This window comes from Melanostigma gelatinosum (assembly GCF_949748355.1).
Source record: "Melanostigma gelatinosum genome assembly, chromosome: 10".
In the NCBI taxonomy this organism is placed as follows: domain Eukaryota; kingdom Metazoa; phylum Chordata; class Actinopteri; order Perciformes; family Zoarcidae; genus Melanostigma; species Melanostigma gelatinosum.
In genome coordinates this window covers 16,298,422-16,322,051 of record NC_136643.1, presented here as the reverse complement: position 1 = coordinate 16,322,051, position 23,630 = coordinate 16,298,422, and the positions used below count along the sequence as shown (strand labels likewise).

At 40.3% G+C, this 23,630-nt stretch overlaps 2 protein-coding genes across 3 annotated transcripts; both read left to right on the top strand.

The window, feature by feature from the left end:
• Positions 1 to 697: 697 nt before the first annotated feature.
• col28a2a (collagen, type XXVIII, alpha 2a) lies at positions 698 to 19,131 on the top strand. Of its 2 annotated transcripts, none has more exons than XM_079277086.1 (36): positions 698 to 975; positions 1,191 to 1,337; positions 1,549 to 2,123; positions 2,505 to 2,525; positions 2,649 to 2,708; positions 8,211 to 8,264; positions 9,221 to 9,265; positions 9,352 to 9,378; positions 9,467 to 9,511; positions 9,637 to 9,681; positions 10,028 to 10,081; positions 11,265 to 11,333; positions 11,452 to 11,520; positions 11,663 to 11,731; positions 12,313 to 12,381; positions 12,753 to 12,821; positions 12,929 to 12,997; positions 13,301 to 13,369; positions 13,458 to 13,529; positions 13,687 to 13,755; positions 13,844 to 13,915; positions 14,163 to 14,231; positions 14,384 to 14,452; positions 14,695 to 14,763; positions 14,862 to 14,930; positions 15,014 to 15,082; positions 15,271 to 15,339; positions 15,539 to 15,607; positions 15,683 to 15,763; positions 15,863 to 15,898; positions 15,984 to 16,020; positions 16,494 to 17,051; positions 17,177 to 17,493; positions 17,606 to 17,861; positions 18,199 to 18,390; positions 18,472 to 19,131. In XM_079277086.1, exons 2-36 carry the CDS (start codon positions 1,202 to 1,204, stop codon positions 18,474 to 18,476), a joined length of 3,723 nt encoding a protein of 1,240 aa, XP_079133212.1. In that variant the 5' UTR covers positions 698 to 975; positions 1,191 to 1,201; the 3' UTR covers positions 18,477 to 19,131. The 2 variants fall into 2 exon arrangements, with proteins under 2 accessions (XP_079133212.1, XP_079133211.1); XM_079277085.1 differs by having other exon boundaries at positions 18,469 to 19,131.
• An 885-nt stretch (positions 19,132 to 20,016) lies between these two features.
• bbs5 (Bardet-Biedl syndrome 5) lies at positions 20,017 to 23,500 on the top strand. The gene is made up of 12 exons (XM_079277064.1): positions 20,017 to 20,153; positions 20,274 to 20,356; positions 20,446 to 20,511; positions 20,683 to 20,732; positions 21,056 to 21,183; positions 21,274 to 21,409; positions 21,717 to 21,812; positions 22,287 to 22,349; positions 22,456 to 22,590; positions 22,854 to 22,937; positions 23,145 to 23,168; positions 23,264 to 23,500. Exons 1-12 carry the CDS (start codon positions 20,092 to 20,094, stop codon positions 23,363 to 23,365), a joined length of 1,029 nt encoding a protein of 342 aa, XP_079133190.1. The 5' UTR covers positions 20,017 to 20,091; the 3' UTR covers positions 23,366 to 23,500.
• The last annotated feature ends 130 nt before the right edge of the window (positions 23,501 to 23,630 follow it).

Here is a 23,630-nt window from a genome sequence, read left to right as displayed (position 1 = left end):
TTGTTCTGCTCTGGTTGTTACTGCTTCGTGATTTTAGAATTACAAATCTGCCCTTTAACCCTTTTTCCTCAGGCAGGGCGGTTTTGGTCATTTAAAGTCCATGGCGCAGTCCAAAGGTGACCAGGCCTTTGCCATTTGCTCCTTTAAACTTTACCCCAACCCCCCCTACCTTTGGAATTTCTGCTGGCATCAATGCCACTTTTTATATCACCTCTTAAAAAACGCTTTTAACCGCAATATATTGTTGCAATTTTGTTTAAGTGCTGTTGGTAAATGAATTATAGTTTAAATCCCAATTTATTTTAGGTAGTACAATATGTAAACCACTTTGGTGTGTCATTTTTACCTCTTTAGTTAAGATTCCATTAAAGTTTTTTTTTTTTTGCCAACGATGAAGATCTTGGGTCGATTATAATAACAAAAGAAAAATCATACCCTGTAACTAAAATGGCAATCTGGTTTGAATTGACATCAAACACTATTACTAAGCTTGTTTACAAGATTACTTTAGATGTAAAGTAAGGTTAAACAGGTAAAACGGTTCCGTAACTTTTCAACAACATGACAAATACACAATATCACAACTATAATTCTGTGGTATGAAAGAATTAGCTAACCCCTCGACGAATACATCTACAGTTGATTGTACTTGCAGAGACGAAACATTTCAGCAAACTCACAATGTTGCTTCACTGCTGCAAACGGATCTCAGCTCCCCTGCCCTGAGGGCAGAGCAGGAATCCTGGCAAGGCTCAGTGGGATCTGGTCTGTCGGTGCCTTCTTATAAAGGAGGAGTGAGTGTCTCAGGGTCTCTCACTCTGCTCTACAGGATGACTGACACTGCTGCTGCTGTTCAATCAATGAGCTAAGTGGAGCTCACTGTGCGCTGCGGTCCAGCTGTTCCAGCTCCCTTCGTCAAGTCTGCATTTTGGGCTGCGCTTGAAATAGGACACTGGAATACTATTTCCAAAAGAGGTTGGACTATGAGTTGATGTAGCCCACATTTACAACAATTGAGTATTTTATAGTTTGACTTTCAACATCAATCAACTGTTTTACTGTTTACATTTAACTTAGCAGTTAAATATATAGATGCACAAACTTTTTCACTCTGATTCTTTTGCAGAAACAACTTTTATGGACAGTGAAATTGATTGATTTTGATTTGTTGTTGCTACTTTTCACCATAGTTGGGAGAAGGATGTTCCTCTCCTCCACATTGGTGCTGCTGGTCACAGCACTGACCAGCGTCTGGGCCCAAGACTCGTACGAAATGAGGAAAATTAGCAAGAAATCCAGGGCCAAACACCTGGCTGCAAATATTGATGACGGACAAGGTAAGACACTAAATGTAACATGAATAAAAAATACTTCATTCCAATCGATTGTCTTTTTGATGCAGGAAATCCAACATCATGTTGCTACAGTATTATGTTCATATCTTACTTAGATTGTACTAATCTGCTGTTTCCACCTGAAGTCAAATCAAAATGTATGTCACTTAATCAGAGCACCTAAACACCTTCATCCTGTTCTGTGTGCACACAGCCATCCTAGATGAGGACTGTAGCTTGGAGCTAACCTTCCTGTTGGACAGCTCTGAGAGCGCCAAGGACAACCATGAGCAGGAAAAGCAGTTCACCATGAACATGGTGGACAGACTCCAAGGGGTACAGCTGCAGACCGGCCGCAGCTTGAGCTTAAAGGTGGCTCTGCTGCAGTACAGCAGTCACGTTATCACAGAGCAAACCTTCAGAGACTGGAGGGGCACAGAAAACTTTAAGGCCCTCATCGCTCCCATCATCTACATCGGGCACGGCACCTACACCACCTACGCCATCACCAACATGACCAAGATCTACCTGGAGGAATCCAGCCCCAGCAGCATCAAAGTAGCCCTGCTGCTTACAGATGGTATTTCCCACCCAAGGAACCCTGACCTTTTCTCTGCTGTCGCTGATGCCAAGAACCAGGGCATCAAATTCTTCACTTTGGGCATCACTTGGGCAGCCAACGATCCAGCCAATTTAGCCCAGCTTCGTGTAATCGCCAGCTCCCCAGCTTCCCACTTCCTCCATAATTTACAGGACGAAGACATTGTTGAAAAAATCGTCACTGAGATTGTGAGTATGATACCTTTCTTACCGCAGGCGCCACTGAGAAGAAAAGCGATGTATTTGCTTTGACTAGGGATCTATTCAGAGTTGACACACCGACATGCTTGTTCAGGTATTCGTATAGAGATGGAATGATGAAAATGCTCTGGAGAAACAAAGGAAAGAATATCTTTGACAGCTCTGGATTGTAAGCTTTTTACACAGCTTTAGAAAAATACTGTTTGACATCTGCATGAGCACATCCCCTAAGATTCCCAGAATGTATCACGTGACTTGCATTATTACTCTGTTACTGGCTGTACCTTGACACTTTCAGGAACGTTATTTGTCTTTCTTCTGTCAAGTTTCAAGTGTATTGCTTGAATTCAAATGTTGTTTTCTTTGCAGACTGGCATTACCAATGAAGGAGTAAGTATTACTACAATTAGTCAGCTCATAGGGAATCTTTTGAAATGTAATAATGTGTAATTAGGCTAGAGTGTGAATAATTACATTCATAACGGATTAGCAAATCTGTCTCTTTATCTGCAGTGCCCTCTGGCTCAGAGATGTGCTTGTGAGAAAGGAGAGAGGGGACAAAACGGGCCTGCGGTGAGTATTTAGCTTCAAACTTTTCAAAAATATTCCACAAGCAAAGAGCAGTTGCCTTTTGAAGTGTCACAAGTCAGAAGAAAGGATTCCTGAAATCTCGTGCAGAGAGATTTAACATGATCCTGATAGTTTAGGAAAGGTAATTGTGCAAGTTTTGAACAATCAGGATAATTGCATGCTTATTTCTCCTCCGTATAGCTTGTAGGCATTCGCACAAGTAGTGGATAGGTGGTCCTGTCCAACATTCTAAAAGCAAATCTCTGGCAACAGGCAAAGGAGATCACAGACTGTGGTCTGCTATTCCCACGGAAATATGTTTGCTGTGCCCTGTCTCAGCCAAATATTAAGATGTGCCCCATGGAAACAAGAGGCACCGCTTTTAAAACTCCACTCCCTATACAAGTGGACCTTTGTCCACCATAAATCTCCCATACTACGACCCATACTGCCACAGACAGAAACACTGTGATAGAAGGACTGCAGTGTGAAACACCAGATATTACACATCATTTCTGTGTGACGCTAAGAAGAAGATCATCCCATCCGCTCTAGACACCCACTCACTCTAACAATGAGCGACGGTAGTGTCACTCTTTCCAGCAACCCGGTGAGATAATCATGACGCTGACAGACAGCTGCATGGCCGTTAACCAGGTGCTTTCTCCTCAGAGAGATTCTTCAAATTCTTACACTCAGAAAAAGAGGCTCTCATAATTGCTCTCATTACTTTAATGGGCACAAACTAGTGATTTCTGGTGGATAGCAATTGACACACGCTGTCCAGGTGCAGCTCAAGACAATGACCCCTGGCCTTGTGGACAAGACACCTCATGCCCACCTATCGCTTCAACTGTCATACAGCCCTCACATCCATGAGCACATACAACACACATTCAGACATCAGCCCGGAGACGAACAAAATATGTTTACTTTGCATTGACATGGTCAAGATGACCTTTATTTTCGTGTTATTCAGGCAACTTAAAGTGATTATTTAAGATATAAGATAATATATACGCTTTTGTTGCACAGGGAAATAGTTGCATCACACTACACACACGAGTGGGACATCATAGAACTGTAAATCTTTAAAATAATAAAAGACATGTTATGGGAAAATATGTCATGGTCTTATGCTTTAGGATTGAAGAATGTAAGTCTTTAAAAGTGCAGGCACAAAACCTATTTGAGTAGATGATTCTATCAGTTTTGCATCCAGGTGTCTTGTTATTTGTTATCTGTTATCTTGTTATCTGTTTTCCTGTGCATTGTTTCTGTCTTCAAAGACGGCGACACACAGGTCTAGATTACGGTACTTCCTGATGAGCATCAGCTGAAGAGCATGACCCTCTGTATGTATATGTGATATGTGATGGTAAAACAGGCTTATTCAGACTCTGTATTTCTTGTATCTGAACTCTTTGATTGGGTCACAGTGACCCAATCAAGGGAAGCAGTATAAAGGTCCATGTATCTGACTATGTTGTGAGAGCACCTCTAACAGATGACGGCGATGTGTCTGTGGGACTGTGCTCTCTTTGCTTGCAAGACATGCATCTGACTGTGTTATTCAGAGCACCTCCTGCAGATGACGTGATGTGTCTGTGGGACAGTGTTCTCTTTGCTTGCAAGCAAATAAATTGACTATTACAACCTTGATCGTTCATCCAGACTCTGTTTCATTTGACATTGATTTGTTAACACTGTAACACTCTTCTCCCGACTTTTCATAGAAATATTCCACAACAATTTGGCGTTGTCGGCAGGATTCGCTGTCTGTCTGTCGGAGCTCCAGAAGGACTGACCGGGGGAGAGGCCTCTCCCGGGAATCCACAACTGTAGTTTCCTGTCTTATACCTCATTGGCCGAGAGAGAGAGAACCGGCAGACCTGAGGGAGTTTCTGATTGACGGCACGCGAATCCAACGAAAAAGAATTAATTTCTACAATATCGGGTAAGAAAGTTAAAATTCCAATTGTAAAAGTAATGGTAAAATTATACTAAGGTCATATGATTTAACAGACACAGATGAATGGTCAAGTAGTCATTTTTTATTTTTTATTATTTGGGTAACAATTGTTTTTGACGTTCGTGGTTTCGTTTTACGAATGTGGTTCATGTAAACTCCCTTTTTCATGTTCTGGCATCTCACTATTTGCACGCTTTTACGTAGAAGACAGGATTGTGTTATACGGTGATCGTAGACACAGATCGCTTGACTACAGATATAGGTTTGTTGTAAGACCGTTGTTATGCGCTAAATACGTGAATTCTACTAAAGCAATTGATAGAATAAGATTCGTGCGCCAATACGTGAATTCTATACTGATAGAATAAGATCGTGATAAATAACTAACGTGAACTTCAAATAACATTTGAAATAAGAATCGTGGTTTTCCACAACATAACGTGAGTTTCAAATAGGTTTGAAATAAGAATCGTGATTTTCCACAACATAACGTGAGTTTCAAACGAGGTTTTTTGCAAAAAGTTTTCCTTCGAGAGAATAAACATACGCTGTATGGTGACGACTGTACTGTAAAGGTAACGTTAACGTATCCACGCCTGAAAGATGGGTGGGAAAAGTAGTAAAAGCGCAGCGCCCTCGGGCCCAATAATTGATATGATGCGACAGAAATATGGAAACTGGTGTTTAGAATGCCTCACGTACTGGTCAAAGGAGTTTGGTTTTCCTGAAAACGGCTGATTGAGCGCCGCGAAGCTCAAAATGTTAAGAGGGGATTTAGAAGGTAAATTGAAACAGATTAAATGTATGAAGAAAGACCGAGTCAAAGACTTAGAAATAAAAAGGTGAAGCAGATACAAATAAGTTGATGTCCAAGAGGAATGCAGGGGGACACACAGACACCATGCTCGCTCGCAGCAGCTGAAAGAGGAGACACACACACAGACACACAGACACACACACAGACACACACACACACACAGACACACACACAGACACACACACACACGGAGGCACGCACACACAGAAACACAGAGATCTAAGAATTGTATCTCTGCATGAGACAACGTCTAACATTTACTGCTGAACTTTCGGCAGCTGTTTTGTTTTGTTTGTTTTGTTGATTTTTAGTCCTTGGTCCTGGTCTGGGGATTCCGCTTCCTGCTGTATGCTCCCCAGCCACAAACAACTTGAACGACACCCACCACTCAACACGTCGAGGATGAAGAAGACGAACGAGACTCGTCAAAATCTACAGCTCTGACTGAACTTTGTAAGAAGGCTTTCCGCCATCCATAAGCCTGGAGAACATCACACAAGAGAGTTGTGTGACATGCAGCATGCTGAACATGAGGATCAGTTCAACAACGGACAACAGAGAAGTTTCGTCAGCACAGATGCAAGCATGCCCAGCTGATAATGTATCAGGGCATGAGAGGAAGCTGAAAGAGACTTTGAGACTTTGACACACACCAACTGAAGACTTTGTGTGCCATACATGTGGCAGCTTGAACATTGAGGAACAGATGCTCACGCTCCATGAACAAGGAGTGGTGGGAGGGCTCGACAATCAGCCATCAGGGGGGGTGCAGCAGGGACCGGAGTGAGACCAGAGCTGGACCAACGACCCGCACACAAATACAACACAGAGGTTTGTAAAGGGGGAGGATTCCACATGTTTCCACATGTTTCCACATGGTACAAGCCCAGGACGGGTGTGAAGGACATGTCTGACTGGCAGCAAGTCAGACTCAATTCACTGACTTCAGCAATATAGAGGATCCTGGTAATGTGCAGAAACAAAGATGAAGAGCCCCTCTCGACACGTGTTTATGCCAACAAACACAAGAAAAGGAGAACGCACAACAAAGATGAAGAGCAACCACGACCAGCGCAACAACACGACTTTTGACTCAGACAATGACAACTCAACGACGCATAACTGTACCAGACGCACCGCAAAAATAAAAAAAACTTGAAACATGATCTCTCAGCTATTCACCAAACAGCTGACTATGTATTGTCATGTGGCTACTAACGACCAACAACTTGACCTGTTTCCTATTACTGACTATGCGGACGACTTTGACAGCGACACTGATTCCTTTGATGATTTTGATGCGCAGGTCTAAAAAACAGTTTTTGATTTCTGTCTTTTTATTCTTTTGTGTTAATTGAATTATATTGCCTGCTACATTTATGGGATCTTTTATCTCACAAGAACTGTTTTCCTTCAGATATTTCAAGTGATGTATTTTCAAATCATACTTTTGGGTTATACTACTGTTGTTATTGAAATGTCCTTATAACATATTTTTACTATATTGTGTGATTACTATGTAATCAAAGAGTGGAATGTTATGGGAAAATATGTCATGGTCTTATGCTTTAGGATTGAAGAATGTAAGTCTTTAAAAGTGCAGGCACAAAACCTATTTGAGTAGATGATTCTATCAGTTTTGCATCCAGGTGTCTTGTTATTTGTTATCTGTTATCTTGTTATCTGTTTTCCTGTGCATTGTTTCTGTCTTCAAAGACGGCGACACACAGGTCTAGATTACGGTACTTCCTGATGAGCATCAGCTGAAGAGCATGACCCTCTGTATGTATATGTGATATGTGATGGTAAAACAGGCTTATTCAGACTCTGTATTTCTTGTATCTGAACTCTTTGATTGGGTCACAGTGACCCAATCAAGGGAAGCAGTATAAAGGTCCATGTATCTGACTATGTTGTGAGAGCACCTCTAACAGATGACGGCGATGTGTCTGTGGGACTGTGCTCTCTTTGCTTGCAAGACATGCATCTGACTGTGTTATTCAGAGCACCTCCTGCAGATGACGTGATGTGTCTGTGGGACAGTGTTCTCTTTGCTTGCAAGCAAATAAATTGACTATTACAACCTTGATCGTTCATCCAGACTCTGTTTCATTTGACATTGATTTGTTAACACTGTAACACTCTTCTCCCGACTTTTCATAGAAATATTCCACAACAGACAACAGCTTCAATTGATAAAACCAGGTGTCAAACCAAATTAAAAGTAACCAAATCGCAATATCTTAGTGCCCAAATAAAGTCATTGTATTTTAGCCTGTATTTTGGCCTGCAGGCAACAACACGACTTCAGGGTTTTGGAATGTATGTTGGGTCATTCAGTATCTTCTGTGCCACCCTGAACACAGATTGTTCATGAAGACTGAAGAGAGGGATGTTCTTTTCCCCCGATGGTCTGAATGGCCGTTTGAGACGTGCAGGCTTAGACTTTTGTGCTGACAGGTTACCATTCATACTTGTATGCCATATCGAATTACACGCTCTTGAATTCTTTGATAGAACAAAATCACGAGTTCACTATTCACACCACAGAGTTCAAGCCTTCTAAAATAGAGACATCCTCTGTTGTAGCCTAGAACAAAGGTGTTCAACATATACATGCCATGTGAGCAAACTCCCAATGTGGACACCAAGAGGAGAGCACAACGTCCGTGAAAGAAACGAATCAACTTAACCCTGACTTTGTTTCATTCTCCAGGGGAAAAAAGGTCGCTCCGGAGACGATGGAGCCCCTGGGCTTAAAGGGCTAAAGGTGTGTGCTTTTTGACGGTCATGTGGACGACGAATGTCTTAGCTGTCGAGCCCCTTCAGGTGTTATATAATACTTCCAGAGTTCTCCACATCTAAATTATATGTTAACATTTTGGAAAAAGTTGTCAGGCTTCCTGAACTGGGTCATCCAATGTCTGTTAAGTTCTTCTTAAAAATAAAAAATAAAATGTATGTTCATAATAGTAATAGACTCATATGAAAACTAGGACAGGTTAATTATTATATATGATTATCATTTAGCGTTATATATTCGTAATTTGTAACATATGTAAATTTGTATTGTAGATGAATATTTAGATTTGACTTTTAAGTGTACATACTGCACAAATGTCAGATATGTATATTTACATGCTTTTATTTCTTTGCATATTGGCTGTTGTACACAATTTATGTGTGAGCCTCGGCAGCCTGTATTAGCCTTCCTTCACCGGCTACCAATCAAATGTAGGATTGTTTTTAAGATCCTTTCATTTGTTTTTTCAATTCTGCATATTGTGGAACCCATTTCTGAGCACCTTCGCTACTATTCCACCTCCATACTTCTAATCTAACAGTGATCCAGCATTTGCCATTATTGCATCAAGAGTATTTAATAGTCACACCCCTTCTTTTGGCATTTTTTGAGTCTTTAAGGATATGATTATTGAATTATGAATGATCATAAAAAGCTAATTTATTCAACATCAGCTTATTATTTATCTCAAATCCATTTATGTTTGGGGCTTATTTGTACACAATGTGTTTTCATTATATTAATGTTGATGTTACAGTAGGAGAAAGATGTTTCATTTTTTCATGTCTTTCATTTTTACTTAATCTGTGAATACCTGCAAATTCAGACTTTATAATTTATTCTGTGTTACGGTATTTTACTTTACAGTGGCTGTCACTTGTATTCACTGTAATAATGAGTCGGTGTACTTTCTGTCACATCAGGGTGAAGCGGGACTAAGTGGTCTACCCGGGCGTGAGGGTGCTGAGGTAACTATTTATGACCAAAATTAAGAAAATATTCATTACTGTCTCGGTAGTTTGGTAACACAAATCATTTCATACATTTTTTAAAGGGAAAACCAGGTTACAAAGGAGAGATGGTATGTGATCTAGATTAATGACAATGATAATATTTAATATTTTGTTGGAGATATGCAAGCCGATGCAATACTTGTAATTACTACACAGGGTGAGAGGGGTGAGTGTGGCACTCCAGGAATCAAAGGAGACAAGGTACAACCGCACTGTTGACACTACACATACTGAACATTATATATTATATATCCAGTTTGATCATTCATACTTGCATACTGTGTATGATCTTATGGCCTTTCTCTTCCCTGTGTGGTGTGCTTCAGGGTCCTGAGGGTCCAATTGGAACAAGAGGACTTAGAGGTCTGCAGGTCAGTAATATTTTAGTCGTTCAATATGCGATGCATGCGTTCATAATGACTGTTTCTAATAGTTAACACACTACATTGATTTGGACAAAAAGACAAAAGAGAGAACAGATGTTTTTACTTTAGATATCTGTACTCAAGTGATGGCATGCCATTCTGCGTATTATTAAGTATTCATTGGACTGATGTTTGTGTTAATACATTCTCAAATCAAAGGAAAATCCCCTTTTTAAAAAAGAAAATAGCTGCAGAAATCACCAGGTCATTGGAAACACACATGCACACACATATTCTGGTGTTTCTGGATATTTCTTCATTTATGTCTGTATTGTTTGATGTTTCTGCCCAGGGCTTACCAGGACCACAGGGAGACATTGGACCCGAGGGCATTCAGGGAAAGCAGGTCAGCCCCCTTTTCTGAACAACTTTTACTTGCCTCATCGTGCACATCTGCATTTCCTTTTATGATTCGTTCAAACTAGAGGTCGGAGATTTACCGCCGTGGTCTTTACTGTGCGGCACAGAGGCCTGTTTGTCAAGTAATAAACCCCTGTGTGAATACTTGGCAATCTGCCAAATCTTCCCCATCATTACTGTTATTTACCAGAACGAGGACGAGCTCTCAGCAACATATTTCACTCCGGGTTCTTCAGTGTTCTCCTTGTATCCTGTTTCTAAATACAGACTAGGAAGTGCCTCCAGCATTGTTAACATCTCCAACAAGACCTGCAGTTAATAACATACAAGGAAAGTCAATGTTTGCTCGGTGGCTCGCCATGTGAAGACATGTATAGGAAGCATCTGCAAAGATTACCAGGACTCTTGGTGGTCCCTATGTTGCATCATTTGTGTATATATTTCTCAAAAGGCTCTACACACAATATGTGAAATCCTTAGTGTGCCTCTCCCTTCACAGTCCTCACAATCAAATTAGCATGACATGAATAACATGAATGATAACTCATTAAACAAATCATTCAGATTAAATTGAAATGCAGTAAAATGGTACATATGAACTATTATATTCTGTTAAAACAAGATCAAATAATTACATTACAGCTCTTTATGTCAGGCTCTACGTTTTTGTTTTCACCTTCGTTTTGGTAAAGTTATCTAAAGCCCAAGCTAATTTTGTAATCGAGCCAAACTTTGATGTAGTAAAGAGCCTCCAGCAGTTCTTTGTTGATTTGAGACACTGTCGTTTCGGGTTTTGTTGACCTTTGAGACACTACTGGAGCTTAAATTTAGCTTCTATTTGTCCTGACCTGCAAGAAGAGATCAAATATCTCGCCCACTACACAAAGGATTTACAGCAGCATGTTACCTGCATGCATGTGTGTATACAATCAAATGCAGTTTGGAGTTAGGTAGTGCTTTTCAGGGGTGCAACATAGTGTTTAAATAAACAACAAATGAACGACATCAAAGGTTTAAATACAGAGGCAACAAAAGATTCTAAAAAAACAAAAGCAATGTCAAATGACATACGAAACTAATGGTTTAGGACTCATTTCCTTTTGCTGTATTGATACATTTTTAAGCTCCTATCCACACTGATGTTATTAAGTGTTATTTTGTCATCACAGGGTGAACGTGGCCCACCTGGCTCTTCAGGAATTCAGGGGGAAACTGGTGTTGGACTTGCTGGATCAAAAGTAAATGATGCTATGGATTATCCTCAGAATGTTGTTCTTGTACTTTGTTGTTGTTTGTTTGATATCTGATATTCTTTCAGTTCATTTTATTAAATTAAGTTACTTTATAAATCTGCAGGGTGACATGGGATTCCAGGGCCGACTAGGTCCTCCCGGTCCTCATGGAGTGGGTGAACCCGGCCTTCCTGTAAGTTCAGAGGTGTTCAATGTTTTTGTGTGTGTGATCATATTTGTTTCAGTCGCAAATGGGATCTGTTGAGACAGCACAAAGGTACTTTGACCTGAGCACTGCTTGGGTGACACATTGTGCACTCTGGCTTTGTTTACAGGGACCTCAAGGACCACAAGGTGTTCAAGGGGGAAAAGGACCCCATGGTGAGGGGTTTCCTGGAACAAAGGTATTAACAGGCTCTGCTAACTTGTTGTGATGCACACAGCTGGAACACGCTCGTTGGATTGTGATGTTATTGGAGTCGGCATCTGTCAGTGTGTTTGGTATTGTTTTATTTTAAAATTGTCATGTCATAATTCTGATATTATTGAAGATATCTGTTGTTAACCAAGCGTTAGCCTTGTGTTTATTATTATGTTATCTGAATCATAAGATCTCAGCGTTAAAATAAGCCCCAAAAAAAATCAAAAACGTTTTGCACCACCACCAAACCATGGCAACAACAACAAGCATGTCCCAGCCGTGTGCATTACTTTTCATTGTCCCATAGAAACTAAATGTATTGTCAAATTGATGTTTTCTAAATGCTATGCATGTGCCGTCAAATCGGTGATGTTTCTTCATTTGCAGTTAGCTTTGAACTCTCAGAGCCACGTAAAATAACTTTGTATCAATCACGAGCGGATGACAGGAGCCAACATGCTCTTTTTCCGCACTCTTTGCTGACAACAATGCAGACCTGGCTGTGACCCAAAGGCATGTGGCAGCGATGTAACTGACAGAAATAACCTGGTTTTTATTCCACAGGGAGAACGGGGGCTCACTGGACCGAGGGGGCCAAGGGGACAGCAGGGTGCAGGAATCAAAGGAGAAAGGGTGGGTTATAAATATACAAAGAGAAAATACAAAGAGAAAATACTGCAAACACTCAAGTTAACACAACAAAGGCTCTTTGGGAGGGAGCACAAATGTCAAGATGGCATCTTGGAGCACTTGGACTGTGTTAGGTGATTCTTGGACTGTTAGCGCTACCTGTTGAACACTGGAACACATTTGTGATTTACGATTCTGCTATACTTGAAAGGTTCATTTTTGTAGTATTCATGTGATTTATGAATAATCTGAACTCTTTTTCCTAAAAATGGAAGGAGGTGTTACTAATGACGGACTAGATGTTCATTAAATATGTAACGCATGCACACATATGTTACTTTTGTATTAAACTGACGATGGTGTTTCATTTCCAGGGTGGCTTGGGACTTCCAGGTTTTCCAGGGCCATCTGGACTGGTGGGAGCAGGCATGCAGGGAGAGAAGGTCAGCAAAATATCTTCATCTATATTTTCACAATGTCACACTGACATACCAGGACATAGATTAGGACACTCTGCAAGGAAAGCGTTTTAATCTTTATTACTGCTCAGGGAGTCGAGGGCCCAAGAGGTCCACCAGGAGTCAGAGGACATCCAGGTGAAGGTTTACCTGGACCAAAGGTTTGTTAAAACAACTACTGCAAATCAAATGTGTACGCGGTGATGTTTTTCAGTATTTAGGGTGGTTTCTAAAGTTATTGTACTGCTGATGTCATATAAAATCAGATAAAATGTCATAAAGATATAACATCCAGTTTGTTATTGTTTACAGGACATACAGGTTTATATGTTGTACATTATCAAAGATAAGCTGTGAAGCCGAACAATGAACTGGACAAACAACATACAAAGCAAGTGCAAAACTGGCAGGTGTGTTGCACTTTTCTCATAATGACCCACGCTGTCATGCTCTTTCTGTTCTAGGGAGACCAAGGTTTACCGGGAGAGCAGGGAGCCACAGGAGAGCGAGGCTTTGGTGAGCCTGGTTCAAAGGTAAACAAGTTACTTTGTTTATGGCCTATGTTGAGTGCTAATGTACCGAATCCATCGAATATCAAATAATACCATTCTACTGTTACAGGGGGAGCTTGGAGCCTCTGGGTTGGGTGGCGTGCCTGGTCTTCCAGGAGAGGATGGAGCTCCAGGGCAGAAGGTAAAGTACATTCAAAGTACATTATGCCAACTCTGTGGAAAACTTCCCCTCTACCTTCCTTTCCTTTGGCCATGAGTTTTCAATAAAAACATAGATTAGATCGATTTTTGCCACAGCTGAGTGACTGCTTCTGCCCCATCTACCTTCCCTCTCCTAGGGGGAGGCTAGTTTACCTGGTTTAAGAGGTCCTGAGGGAGCACAAGGAATTGGCACTCCAGGAGAGAAGGTGTGATTTAGATACATATCTGTGTGTTTGTCAGAATTTATTTAACAACAAATATGAATCAGGTAATGTGTGCTGTAATCCCTCCCAGGGTGACCAGGGTTCGAGGGGCATCCGTGGGTTTCATGGGCCTCCTGGGATCTCAGGACCCTCTGGACCAAAGGTAAGAGTTAATGAACAAGTAGGCCTATTTTATTGTGGTGTGATATCTTCTGTGATGAAGGAGTATCAGCAGCCTCTCTCTATTTATTCTATGATGAATACGTTGCTGTGGGGGATATATGCCACAACCAACCCAACCTTTGAGTAGAGCCAAAAAACAAGTTCTCTGAATGTTGTTGGCAGCACACGTATTGTTGCATACAAATGTGAATTGGATCTTAAGTCTCTTGCCAAATCTCACCTTGCAGGGTGAACGTGGGATATCAGGCCAACAGGGCATGCCGGGACAGCCAGGACGGTCCATATCAGGTCCAAAGGTAAATAAATAAAAAACTCATCATCAAACTGTCTCTTCACACAGATCTTGGCACTGAGGTAGACAGGTAGCAGGCAGCCAGAAGAGCTGCCAGATAGAGTCCAATGTGATGTAATGTTTCAAAATTCAACACTGTGACTTTATTGTCTCCAGGGTGATGTAGGCTCTGCTGGTCCCGCTGGTCCTGTTGGAGAAACAGGCCATGGATTACCTGGTCCAAAGGTACTGTAAACACTGACATGTTTGTAGAGCATTTGTTTGGTGGGAATGTTGGAAGCACCTCTACCCATTCATTTTACAATTTTCCTTTTCCTTTGCCTGGGCTCTTTGCTGTGTCATCATCTCTCTCCCCGGCCTTTCCTGTTTCTCTTTCTCTCTTAATATATATACAATTATAACAAAGTTGCCTTTATTGTTCTAATCAGCATAATGATGGTCTTCATCGCTACATTTTGTATAAACAGGGCGATCGTGGCCATTCGGGTTCAACAGGTTCAGTTGGTCCAAAAGGCCAAGGCATCCCCGGCCCTGTGGTTCGTATCATCAACATTCTGCACAAAAACTTCTGCAACCAGTTAATTAATGTTGTTCAAGCTGGAACGCTCTGAACTCATTTCTGTACATATTTTAGGGTCCTCCAGGCATGCCAGGATTACCAGGCGAGTCGGGTCCAGAAGGAGTAGGAATTCCTGGTCCCAAGGTTTGTGTCTACATGTTTTTAGGTTTGTTGTGTTTTTGCATGTGTGTGTATACTAATAGTGCATTTGATAATGTCTATTTCAGGGGGATGTTGGCTTTAGGGGATTGACAGGTTTGCCCGGCCCACCTGGAACGGGCTTACAAGGACCACCTGTAAGAAAATTAAGCTCACAAACTGCTCAAATTACAATCAATATTCAAATCGGAATAGCCAATAACTACACATTTGACAATATATGAGGTTAGAAGTTGCCCTATGCCTATTTACTATGTGCAAGGTTGCAGGTTGTTGTTTTTTTCATAAAGAAGTTGTCTGATTACTTTTAAACATTTGTTTTAAGGGTACTGTTGGGAGGACAGGACCTGTTGGTCCAGCTGGACCTTCAGGAGAAGGTATTCAAGGCCCGAAGGTAACTGTTATCATTGTTTTACATAAGCACTGTCTTTCAAGCACATACCAAGCTCTTTATTGTCAATGTACTTATTTGGTGCTGACATGTTACGGATCTGCTGAACAAACTAGCTGCAGGACAAAACATGATAATTTGCGATCTAGCGAGAGTGTGGAAAGCTTCCGTATGATTCAATAAATCTAAAATCTAATTTCAGGGTGAGTCAGGATCTCAAGGTATGACTGGGCCTAGAGGGCCTCAAGGAGATGGATTTCCTGGAGCTAAGGTAAGAGATTTACTCATAACATTTGATTGATATATGATGGTCTCTGTCTGATCTATTACAATTGCCTTGTTGCAGGGTGATCGTGGATCACAGGGTGAAAGGGGAACGAAAGGTATAAAAGGTGACATGGGTGATCATGGAGTCCCTGGTGAAGCAGTAAGAAAAGTCGATCTTATTCCTCACTTCCTGTGAATAATCAATGTGAAATCTCAATGGAACGAACTAATGTTGTTTTAAAATGTTCTCCAATCCCAGGGAAGGTCAGGAGCAAAAGGAGAACAAGGCCTCACAGTAAGTTCATCAATTCAACTAATGTTTGAACATTCAACAAATTACAGTGATTTTGTACAAATACAAGTATTCTTACATTTTTCAGAGAGAGGACATTATTAAGCTGATCAAAGAAATCTGTGGTAAGACTTCAAGTCAGTTTGTTGGTTTCACCGTTAATAAGTAGCTGGTATCTAAAGGGAACACGTGGAAATGTAAGATGTGCAAAGAGATCTGATATATCTATTAGCAGAGGTACTATGAACTGACAAGTGACATGAATGTAGAGCCAAATTATGAAAAGGTAAGGAGTTAAATTGTCAAATGTGGTTGTTTTGGTTCAGAATCTGACGGAATAATTGTAAAAAATAGCAGTAATAATTGCTGCGCACTCGGTAAAACTGTCCACACATATTCTAACTTTATCAAAATGTTAGAAAATAGTTGCCCATACACATCCAGCAGACTTGGAGCAACATTTGCATGAATTTGGATTCATGTTCATGACAACCTGACCAATAGAAGTCTAATATTCACTCTCTTTTGGCTCCGTTTTGATCTCCACCAACTCCAGAGGAAAATATCTTGAGCTGCTGATGTGTTTTATTTTTCTCAGGATGTGGCATCAAGTGCAAAGAGCGGCCAATGGAGCTTGTGTTCGTCATTGACAGTTCAGAGAGTGTCGGCCCAGAGAACTTTGAAATCGTCAAGGACTTTGTCACCAGGTTGGTCGACCGCACCACAGTTGGACGCAACACCACCAGAATTGGACTGGTCCTCTACAGTCTGAATGTCCATTTGGAGTTCAACTTGGTTCGCTACATGAGCAAACAAGACGTTAAGCAGGCAATCAGAAAAATGCTGTACATGGGTGAGGGCACCTACACTGGCACCGCCATCAGAAAGGCGACTCAGGAGGGTTTCGTCAGCGCTCGGCCCGGAGTCAGGAAAGTAGCCATCGTCATCACCGATGGTCAAACTGACAAACGAGAGCCTGTCAAACTTGAAATAGCTGTGAGGGAAGCTCACGCTGCAAACATTGAGATGTACGCCCTGGGGATTGTCAACTCTTCTGATCCTACGCAGACTGAGTTCCTGCAAGAACTCAACCTCATTGCCTCAGACCCCGACAGCGAACACATGTACCTTATTGATGACTTCAATACTCTACCAGGTGATAATCACAGTAAATGTTGTAAATACCATGCCTTCAGTGTATTCATTAAAATGTATGCCGATAAATACTTTAGGCTGAGCGGTTGTTGAGTACCTAACTGATTTCGAAATGTCTTTTTTCAGCACTGGAGTCTAAACTCGTCAGCCAATTCTGTGAAGATGAAAATGGCGCCCTCATTTACAATCGCATTACAAATGGACACTGGAACGGCAACAATGGCCATGGGCATGGTATTAATGGAAACAATGGAAATGGGGAGAGAACCAATGGATATAATGGCTATGGCAATAATGGTTATGGTTATGGAAATAATGGATATGGGAAAACCGAAAATGGTCACAATTACCAAGAGGAAATTCAAAATCAGAGACGCACCAACAGCCGAGGGCGAGGAGACACTTTCGCACTGCCCATCAGTGCTGGTCCTCTTCCAATTCAGGTCTGAAAATTAATTTAGCATTGTCTTAATTGAAGTATACTTTTGTCATTTTCTTCATTGATGGTGCAGAATGAATCACAACAGTGACAGAGTTTATGTTGTCTTACTCCAGGTGGTGGAAGACGATGAAGGTGAAGATTTAGACATAAGAGCCCAAGTGCGGGTTGGTAATACTGTAGCTAGTGCACCTGTAGTTAACAAAACAAAATCTTTATCGTTTGTGAGAGAAAGTTCCGTCTCCGATGAGGCCGTCTTATCTACCTCGACATCTATACCCTCATCTGCAACATCTGTGTCAACACTGGACTCAGTTTCATCTTTAAACTCTAATCGGTTGCAGCCAGTGGTGAGCCCAGTCCTGTCTAAAGGTAAGTATTGCACTCCTGCTCAACAGGCCCTTTTCACAGAGGTCCTTTTGACGTATAAGAGTCGGAAAAGCGCAGGTATTCATAATATTCATGAAGGCTGAATTGTATTTAGCTGCTTTGGTTTCAGGGTCCTGCTGTTGTGCATGCTGACTCATTGTCACGCCTCACTGGGATACTTCAATAGAACAGAGCCATCATTAATGTTATTAGTAACACCTGTGATTTTCCTGCTATACTTCATATACGTCAAAATATCTGCTGTGAAAAAGGCTTATTCTCATTGAGGGCATAATAAACATTCTTTTGAAATGCATCTCACAGAGCATTTCTTTTTCAGAGTCCCGCGTTCTTGATCCTCGCTGTGACCTTAACTTGGACCAAGGCACCTGCCGAAACTATGACATCCACTGGTACTATGACAAGCAGGCCAATTCCTGTGCACAGTTTTGGTACGGAGGCTGCGGTGGAAATGGCAACCGTTACGAAACAGAGGATGAATGCAAGAAGACTTGCGTTCTATTCAGAACAGGTAACTTTTGTAGATTTTTAACAGCAAATGTGCACATTTTGTTCATATTGTCTGAATGTTGTACTGTCTTGTCCCCAGCAGGATAAAAGGAGAAGAGGCCATCAGAAAGTGGACTTTAATACTCTACAATTAATATTCGTTGTTGTTTTTTTGTGATGCATTATGTCTCTTTGTTTCAGAAAATAATTGTATGCACTTTTTGAAAACCTTTGTCCTCACACAAATGCATTTTTGATAAAAGAGCAAAACAGTGCTAAAAAGTCATGATGAACTTAATCAAATCCTGAAATACTGTTGACATGTTGCTGTTTCAACCAAATGAATGACATTTACTTCTAGAAAACAGACTTTATTACCTCAGTGAAACCAGAAGAAATCCTTTATTCAGGGTTTGCCTGTTCTGGGTTTCAAATGACAAATTCATAAATTTTATTCCAATTTAAAATGAACCTGTATATCATTCTAATACTTCTGAACATACCTTGTGTTGAAATAATTTACTAATATGCTGAGAATTTCTGTGTGGATTATGTTTGTTGTTATTACAATTGTGTTTGTCTTGGCTATAACTGGCAGCTGTAATAGAGGGCGAATTCTCTCCGGCCACTGCTTTCAGAGGTCTACTGCGATCGTATGATGAAGAGTGAGGCTTTCTGCAATCCATCCATTAATGGTCTGTCTATTTGGGCAGTGTGTGTATATCTGAATACATGTTTTATATGTTTTTTAATAATAAAATGTAAAATTATTTTGGTTTGCCCTTTTTTGTGTGTCTATTAAGGAAAATAACCATTTTTATTTTTATTATTATCCATTATAATCAGTGTCATCTGATATCAATGAATTGAATGACGGAAATGACCTAAATATAACTTTAAAACTAATTTATTTTCTTTTTAATGTAAAGCATATAGAGTTTCCCTCTTGCACATGAATTGTGCTATATACATTAAGTATGTCTTATCTTTCTCTGTCCATATGATTTTAGCACCTTAATTGCTAGGTCTTTCTAGCATGCCTGCCTTTATTGGAGCATTCGATTTAATAGTTTCCACTCCAGTCTAATGGCCTTTTCACAAAGCAAAGGCCATATTAAACTTATTAAAGGTAACAAACATGTCTCTATTCTATAAACATTTTTGCCCATCTGTTTTGTAACACTCAGGGGCTCTGAAACTTGACATAATTGGCTGACCTTTTCACAGCTGACATTCTGTAGGAAAAACACAGTGTACAAAATAATTTCATGAGAACAGAATTATATTTATCAGCTTTTGTGTATGATGGCTAACTGTCACATTGTATGGCTTATTGATACACTTGAATAGCACAGAGCCATTGTTAATGTTAGTTATTAAAACAATGTCTGCTGTGAGAAGGCCTATTGTCAAGACTATTAAATATTAATATGAAATAAATAGATGTAATTGATACATTTTGTGATTTGTAAGCTTGTTCATAGTGTACAAGTTAGTGTTTTAAATATAGGTCACCGTCTGGCCGTATAAACAACATGTTGACACAATTTGTGAGATCGGCAACAGGTCCACAATATTGTCCTCTTTGCTTTCCGTCTGTTGCCACGGTGATTATGACGCTAGAGAGGCTTCGGATTAGCCAGTCTACAGCTAGCTAGCGAGCGAACGCTAGTTAGCTAGTAAACGTAAATAAACTAAGCCGAGGGGGTTATTACTTGCAGTCATGGCGTCTGTTTTAGATGCTCTCTGGGAGGACAGAGACGTTAGATTCGACATAACAGCACAGTAAGTTAATTCACTCAAATATAATGATTTCACCATCGTGCAAAGTAGCTAGCTAGTTAGCTCAGTTACGCTAATTGTTAACGTCAGATACAGTAATCTGTCATTCCATCCCGTACACAGGCAGATGAAAACCCGTCCAGGAGAAGCACTGATAGACTGTCTGGACTCCATCGAAGACACGAAAGGAAACAACGGAGATCGAGGTCGTGAAGAATATTGGAGTTCAAAACTATCTGTGCATCCTTGTGTGTGCTGCTCAACTAATATGTGATCATGTCCGATATATTTACAGGACGAGTGTTGGTAACAAACCTGAGAATCATTTGGCATTCTTTGGCCCTGCCAAGAGTCAATCTGTGTGAGTACACCTTTAGGATTCAATTGTATTTATTCATAGTTTGACTCTGTTTCCACTAGTTGAATATGTCTCTTGAATTAGATTCAATTATGTGTGTCATATGTGTTTGAATTATTGAGCACTACAAGTAATGTTGAATGCTTTACTAAATGCAAATATTTTTTTCCCCAGCTGTGGGTTACAACTCCATCATTAACATCACAACAAGGATAGCTAACTCAGTAAGTAAACCGTTTCTTTATACATATGGCTAATCATTGTTTTAATATTATCTTATTAGTTCAAGTCCAGTGTATTTGACCATAATCGTTTTGTATTTCCTTATACACATCACGTATACTTTTTATATTATCGGCACTGAACAAATATTCGATTGCCTCAAACTCTGTGTCTGCGTGTGTGTTGAGTCTTTTTATTCATCAATTTATTTAGAGTTAAAGTTATTTAGCAATATTGTTTCGACATTGAAGTGTGCAAAGTGAATATTAAATGAAAAACTTAGCAAAAAAACATGCTAATTAATTAATTGAATGCTATTCTCTAGAAATTGAGAGGCCAAACTGAAGCGCTCTACATCTTGACAAAGTCCAACAACACAAGATTTGAGTTCATTTTCACCAATGTGGTTCCAGGAAGTCCACGGCTCTTTACTTCTGTTATTGCTGTCCACAGGTAAAACAATGCTGATGGGTAAAATCCTCTGATAACATTCTACATAAGACGCATGTCACACTAAATACTTTTGTTTTTCTTTTGGTACAGGGCCTATGAGACATCTAAAATGTACAGGGACCTCAAATTGCGAGCCGCTCTCATTCAAAATAAGCAGCTGAGACTGTTGCCCCGCGAGCAAGTGTATGATAAAATTAATGGAGTTTGGAATTTATCCAGTGATCAGGTACGGCTGCTTCAAGCATGTCTGTCAAAAATGTTTTTCATCAATTTAGCCTTTTCCAGTTTCCGTCAGTTTTTTTTGAGTACACACATATTACTCAGACTAACACTAAACTACTGTAGCTCTACAACGTTGAAATGTTACATTTCATAGCCCAAATGTATTAGGTTGGAATACTTTCTATTGTCATTTTAACCATGTTGTCAAGAGTCTGAAACTAATACTGGACGCGTACTCTTTAAATTCATTGTGATAACTGGAGATCATTTGTTTGCAATATGTCTAACTGAGTTAATTTTCTTTCTTTCAGGGTAACCTTGGAACCTTCTTTATCACCAATGTTCGGATCGTGTGGCATGCTAATATGAACGAGAGCTTCAATGTCAGCATTCCTTACCTTCAGATTGTAAGTAATAAACTAAATAATATCACCTATCTGACCTCACTTTCCACCTGACTTGATTTTCCTTTTTCTCCTGTTGCTAATTCAGGTATCAAAATGTTTTGAACGTCAGATGCTGTAATGTAAATAATAGTATTTGTAACTTGGGCTTGTCCCTGAAATGATTATGTCCCAGCCCTCTTTACATAATGTCCTAACAAACACACAGCAGGAGGCATGAGGTGCCTTTGTGATTTTTATATCCTGTTGTAGTTAATGCATGATACGTTTGTTTAGTGACTCAGCTCGGCAGCTCTGAGCCACTGCAGCTCTTTTTGTATCAACAGATGTGTTTTGTTCCACTTCGGCCATAGGTAGACACCACTGTACCCTTGCACATGGTCTTCAATGAGTTCTCTTGTTTCTGTTGTAAAATCATGTGTTGTTTCTCTTTGGATTGTGTATTTATTTTCATTTCTTTTATCTTTTCCCCTCAAGTGGTCCATCAGGATAAGAGACTCAAAGTTTGGCTTGGCTTTGGTGATAGAGAGTTCACGCCAGGTAAAAATGGTTTGAGTCACAATCAACTAAACTGATCACAATATAACGATTTAATACTTGTAATAATATAAGTGTGAGTAATAGACAAATATACTTTGGTTTCTAGAGTGGTGGCTATGTGCTGGGCTTTAAGATCGACCCTGTGGATAAGCTTCAAGACGCACTTAAGGAAATCAACTCATTGCACAAGGTGTACTCTGCCAACCCCATCTTTGGAGTGGACTATGAAATGGAAGAAAAGGTAAACATCTGATCATAATATTAGAATCAATGACCCTGAACACCTCAACAGTACAACATCAAAGCACGTCACAAAGGGTAAGCTGTTAAAGCTAGAAATAAACCAACTGTGGAATACTCTACATGTCTGTTTTTGAATTACTGTGTCATTGTCGCAGCAGATTTGTTCTATCAACATTCCCATACATTGTTCTGCATGCTCCTTTGTCACCAGTTCAGCTGATCGTGTTGTCATAGCGCTGTTTGTCCTAACAATGATTTCAGCCCCAGCCGTTGGAAGAGCTGACAGTAGAAGAGCCTCTCGATGACGTGGAAATTGAGCCCGACGAGCAGACTGACGCTTTCACTGTGAGTTACACTCATCGCCCCTCTGGGAGTCAAAGGTTTAGTTTTCAGACCCTCAGAATAGCTGCCTGCTAATGCCCTTCAGCTTCATGAACAAACATGAATTTATGTTGCCTAGTGCTCATAGACAACAATTACCTCTCATCACAGACAACACGTCCCACTTTCTTTTTATTAAATGTGTGACTTGTGTGTGTTGCTCGCCCACAGGCTTACTTTGCTGATGGAAATAAGGTAAAGTCTCTCAATGAGTTTAATCACCAGCTATAATTGTACACCGGTAGTATGTCGTGTTTAACTCTTTTTATTTGTTTACTGATGTTCCAAAGCAACAAGACCGTGAGCCACTTTTCTCTGAGGAGCTGGGCCTCGCCGTTGAGAAGCTGAAGGACGGCTTCACGCTTCAAGGACTGTGGGAAGTCATGAGCTGAAATAATGTGAAACATATTTATTTATCAGGTTTTAAAAGTTGTACAGTTGATGTATTGTTTTTTTCATTAAAAAACAAATATTACATGTAGGGTATATTTTATACAACAGTTTCTCGTAATGGCTGGAATGTGACAAACAATGCAGTCTTAAAGTTAATAAATGCATTTAAATAGATATTGAAGAGTCATTTTCTTACCTTATGCAGTAGCTTTTTACTGTCTCTCACACACAGTTCATTTGTATGTGGAAATAACACAATGATCT